This window comes from Lathyrus oleraceus, chromosome 2 (assembly GCF_024323335.1).
Source record: "Lathyrus oleraceus cultivar Zhongwan6 chromosome 2, CAAS_Psat_ZW6_1.0, whole genome shotgun sequence".
In the NCBI taxonomy this organism is placed as follows: domain Eukaryota; kingdom Viridiplantae; phylum Streptophyta; class Magnoliopsida; order Fabales; family Fabaceae; genus Lathyrus; species Lathyrus oleraceus.
In genome coordinates, this window is record NC_066580.1 from 294,977,041 (window position 1) to 294,980,846 (window position 3,806).

General features: G+C 31.8%; 1 protein-coding gene across 1 annotated transcript; it reads left to right on the forward strand.

Moving 5' to 3' along the window:
* Positions 1–1,436: 1,436 nt before the first annotated feature.
* LOC127119202 (7-deoxyloganetic acid glucosyltransferase) lies at positions 1,437–3,389 on the forward strand. Its single transcript, XM_051049385.1, has 2 exons — positions 1,437–2,071; positions 2,299–3,389. The coding sequence occupies exons 1-2, from the start codon at positions 1,567–1,569 to the stop codon at positions 3,204–3,206; spliced, it is 1,413 nt and encodes a 470-aa protein (XP_050905342.1). The 5' UTR covers positions 1,437–1,566; the 3' UTR covers positions 3,207–3,389.
* Positions 3,390–3,806: the final 417 nt, after the last annotated feature.

The window sequence follows — 3,806 nt, forward strand, 5'->3', positions numbered from 1 at the left end:
AGCTCGACTACGGATACTTTAAGAATAGTTTGCTTATGTTTAATGGGATCTCATGATTAAGTCACACTTGATACATTAAACGGACTATCTATTTTAGGGACTTTATTAGACAAACATAATAAAGAACATTCTCGACAACATAAAAACAATTTTAATATCACTCAACCACAACAACACTAATGTGAATGACACACTAATACTATACACACAATATACTAATATGATTATTTACTTGCAGCTAAACTCATGTATCAACCTAAACCCTCAAATACACCTCTTCAAATTTCAACAATAGATATTAAAAAATACAATAGTAATCACAGTAGTGTCAATCAATACCCGTCTCCAAAATCAAAATTTTGGCATTACTTGTTCTAATTTTAGTGATAGTCATGGTTTACATCAAAATAGACAATTAATGCTTATGATTTTCATACATATGCGTGCAGCTATCTATATTCCTTAACATACTAGAGGTTCATACTCATTACATACCAATATGGTTTTTAAATTGATTTTCCCTTACAACAATATAACATTTAAGAAAACCAAAACCTAAAACTCAACTTGAAAGGTGATAAGAGAACATACTGTAAATTGATGAAGAGGAAGAGACCAAAAAATGAATTCCTTGTGCGCTAGCTTCTTGAAGTTTGGACATTCCAACAAATAAATGAGAGGTGATGAAGATTGAATGTTCCAAGAAATGACTCCGTCTATTTCGCTATCGCTTTCGTCTGTTCATTCACTAGGACACTTGTTTTATGAAGGAAATAAATTAAACTCGATATATTTTAATTTTAAAGAAACACATTTTCACCACGATTGAAAAGACCAACCGTAGTGAAATATATTAAATATATAAACACGGTTAATAAATACAACCTTTGTGAAATTTTTTATTAATTTTGATATAACTATAGAAATTAAGAAATACACCTTTTTTTTATAAAATTTTTTTTTAAAAGAATGCTGGTGTTGAGATTGAAAGTTTGTAAAGCTTAACATATAATCACGATTACTATTATAGATTATAATTAAAAGTCTTTTAATAAAAAAATTCAAACACCTAAATATCATCTATTATTTTTTTTTATACAAATATTATTTATTATTTTGATTGATTGAATAGCTGGGATAATAATAGGGTATGAAAGATATATTTTGTAATATTATATATTTTGGAATGAAAAACTAAAATTCATCCTATAGTATTGATTTCTCTCTTCTTTTACAATACAAAACAAAATGTAAGACTTTTTAACTATCTATATTTTCAACCAAGTCACAATGGATTGAGATCAAATTTTATTATACACTTGCATGAAATGACAATTATATTACAATTACTTAAGTTCCACCAAATAATAGCAACTAGCACTAGTCTATATTATATTGTACCGTGTCGTCTTCAATAAAGACACCAACATGTCATGTGAGTCATCTGAAGTGCTAGTGTCAAGTCATCATCCACCTCTCGAAAATGATAACAAATCTACGTTACTCTATGAATTATGCAACATTAGTACATCAGAAAATTAAGATCGTTAAAAAATAGAAAAATCAATGGAAACCCTATCGAAAGAAAAATTCTCTCCACATGTGCTAATCTTTCCTTGTCCAGCACAAGGACATGTAAACTCAATGCTAAAGTTAGCTGAACTTCTTGCAATTCAAAACCTCCACGTAACTTTCCTCAACACTGAGTACATCCACAAACGTCTCATCCGTTTCAACGATGATATTCAAGCTTTTTCAGAATGTTACCCTATGCTTGAATTCAAGACTATATCTGATTTTCATAACGAGGAGGAACATCCTGGATTTGGAGAAAGGATAGGAGATGTAATTGAATCCTTGAGTTTGTATGGTAAACCTTTTCTGAGAGATATTATTGTTTCTGAGAAAATAACTTGTATTATTTTAGATGGAATCTTCGGTGACCTTGCTACTGATTTAGCTTCTGAATTTGGGATACAATTGATTCATTTTCGAACCATAAGTGCTTGTTGCTTTTGGGCTTATATATGTGTTCCCAAGCTCTTGGAGTGTAATGAACTTCCCATTAGAGGTGTCTTTCTTTATTTCTTTGTTATTCAACTTTATTTCAAAAATAATCATATACAACAGAGTGTTAACCTATGAAACACCAACATTAGACACGGCACGGCTACTAATAAATCGACACCGATAAATTGAACAAAGTGTCGGTGTGGTGTATCGATGTTGTGTCATACTTTTTTTTTATAGAGGTGTCCTGTTACAGAAGTGTTAACTGTTTGTTGAATGAAATTTTAGGAGAAGAGGACATGGATCGCATCATAAGGAATATGCCAGGCATGGAAAATTTGCTTCGGTGTAGAGATCTTCCAAGTTTCTGTCGAGAAAACCAGAAAAATCCTATCACTTTAGACTATGTTGTTCTTCGAAGTCAACAATCACTTAAAGCAAACGCGCTTATACTCAACACATTTGAGGATCTAGATTTTTCAATCCTTTCCCAAATTCGTCTTCACTTCCCCAAACTCTACACTCTTGGCCCTCTTCATCACCTCCTTAATGCTACAAAAAAAACATCATCCTTTAAGAGTAACTTCTTCAAAGTTGATAGAACCTGGATGAGTTGGCTCGATTCTCAACCGTTGAAATCCGTTATGTATGTTAGCTTTGGAAGCACCACACCAATGAAGAGACAAGAAGTCATTGAGATTTGGCATGGTTTATTGAACAGCAAAACGCAGTTTTTGTGGGTGATAAGACCAAACATGGTACAAGAAAAAGGACTATTAAAGATGCTTGAGGAAGGGACCAGTAAAGAAAAAGGATTGACTGTGGAGTGGGTTCCACAAGATGAGGTGTTGGCTCATAAGGCAATTGGTGCTTTTTTGACACATAGTGGATGGAATTCTACTTTGGAGAGTATAGTTTGTGGGGTGCCTATGATTTGTTGGCCTTACTTTGCTGATCAACAGGTTAATAGTAGGTTTGTGAGTGAGGTTTGGAAAATTGGGTTGGATATGAAGGATGTTTGTGATAGGAATGTTGTGGAGAAAATGGTGAATGATGTTATGGTTGATAGGAAAGACGAGTTTCTTGGATCATCTATGAAAATGGCTGAGTTGGCATCCAAAAGTGTGAGTCCTTCTGGTTCTTCTTACAACAACTTTCATGATTTGATTCAGTTTATAAAATTGACTGCTTTATGAAAAATGAAAAGTAGCCTCTACAATAATAATATGATATTTGGATTTGATGGTCTCTCTTCATATTTTTTCGACAATGTGCTTGTGTCCAACTTGTTAATTTGTTTAGGTAATTTTTGGATGTTATATTATGTTATTTGTGGAGTTTTGTAACAGTTTTGTTATATTGCTTTCTTCAATTTTGAACCTGGCTTCAATCCCTTTATTGTAAGATGTTAGGTAGGGTGTGGATGTTTCTTGACCTACGAATCCGTTGATCCAAATTGAACCAACTCATAAATTATTCGAATTCATTCATTTACGGATATACCTAATCATACTCATAATAATCCGTATAATTTTTGTTCGGATGTCAAGTTTGAGTTTTGCAACCACGGACCAGTTGATCTAACTCATTGATGTTATTCTAATAATTTTTTATTATTTTTATTATTATTTTAAATAAGAATATATAATTAATATCTCACTAATAACCATAATTTATTCCAAAAAAAGTTATTCTCCACCAATAATACTACTAGATCAATGATCAATGAGTTTACGTAATTCTAAGATTAAATGTTGTTCTTGTTTTCTTTTATATCATTTTCAACTTATGTATTT

Bases quoted from the DNA above. Each gene is read 5' to 3' on its own strand.
- LOC127119202 (XM_051049385.1), top strand. From the start codon at position 1,567: ATGGAAACCCTATCGAAAGAAAAATTCTCTCCACATGTGCTAATCTTT. The intron at 2,072-2,298 runs GTGTCTTTCTTT...ATGAAATTTTAG, and splicing joins TAATGAACTTCCCATTAGAG to GAGAAGAGGACATGGATCGC.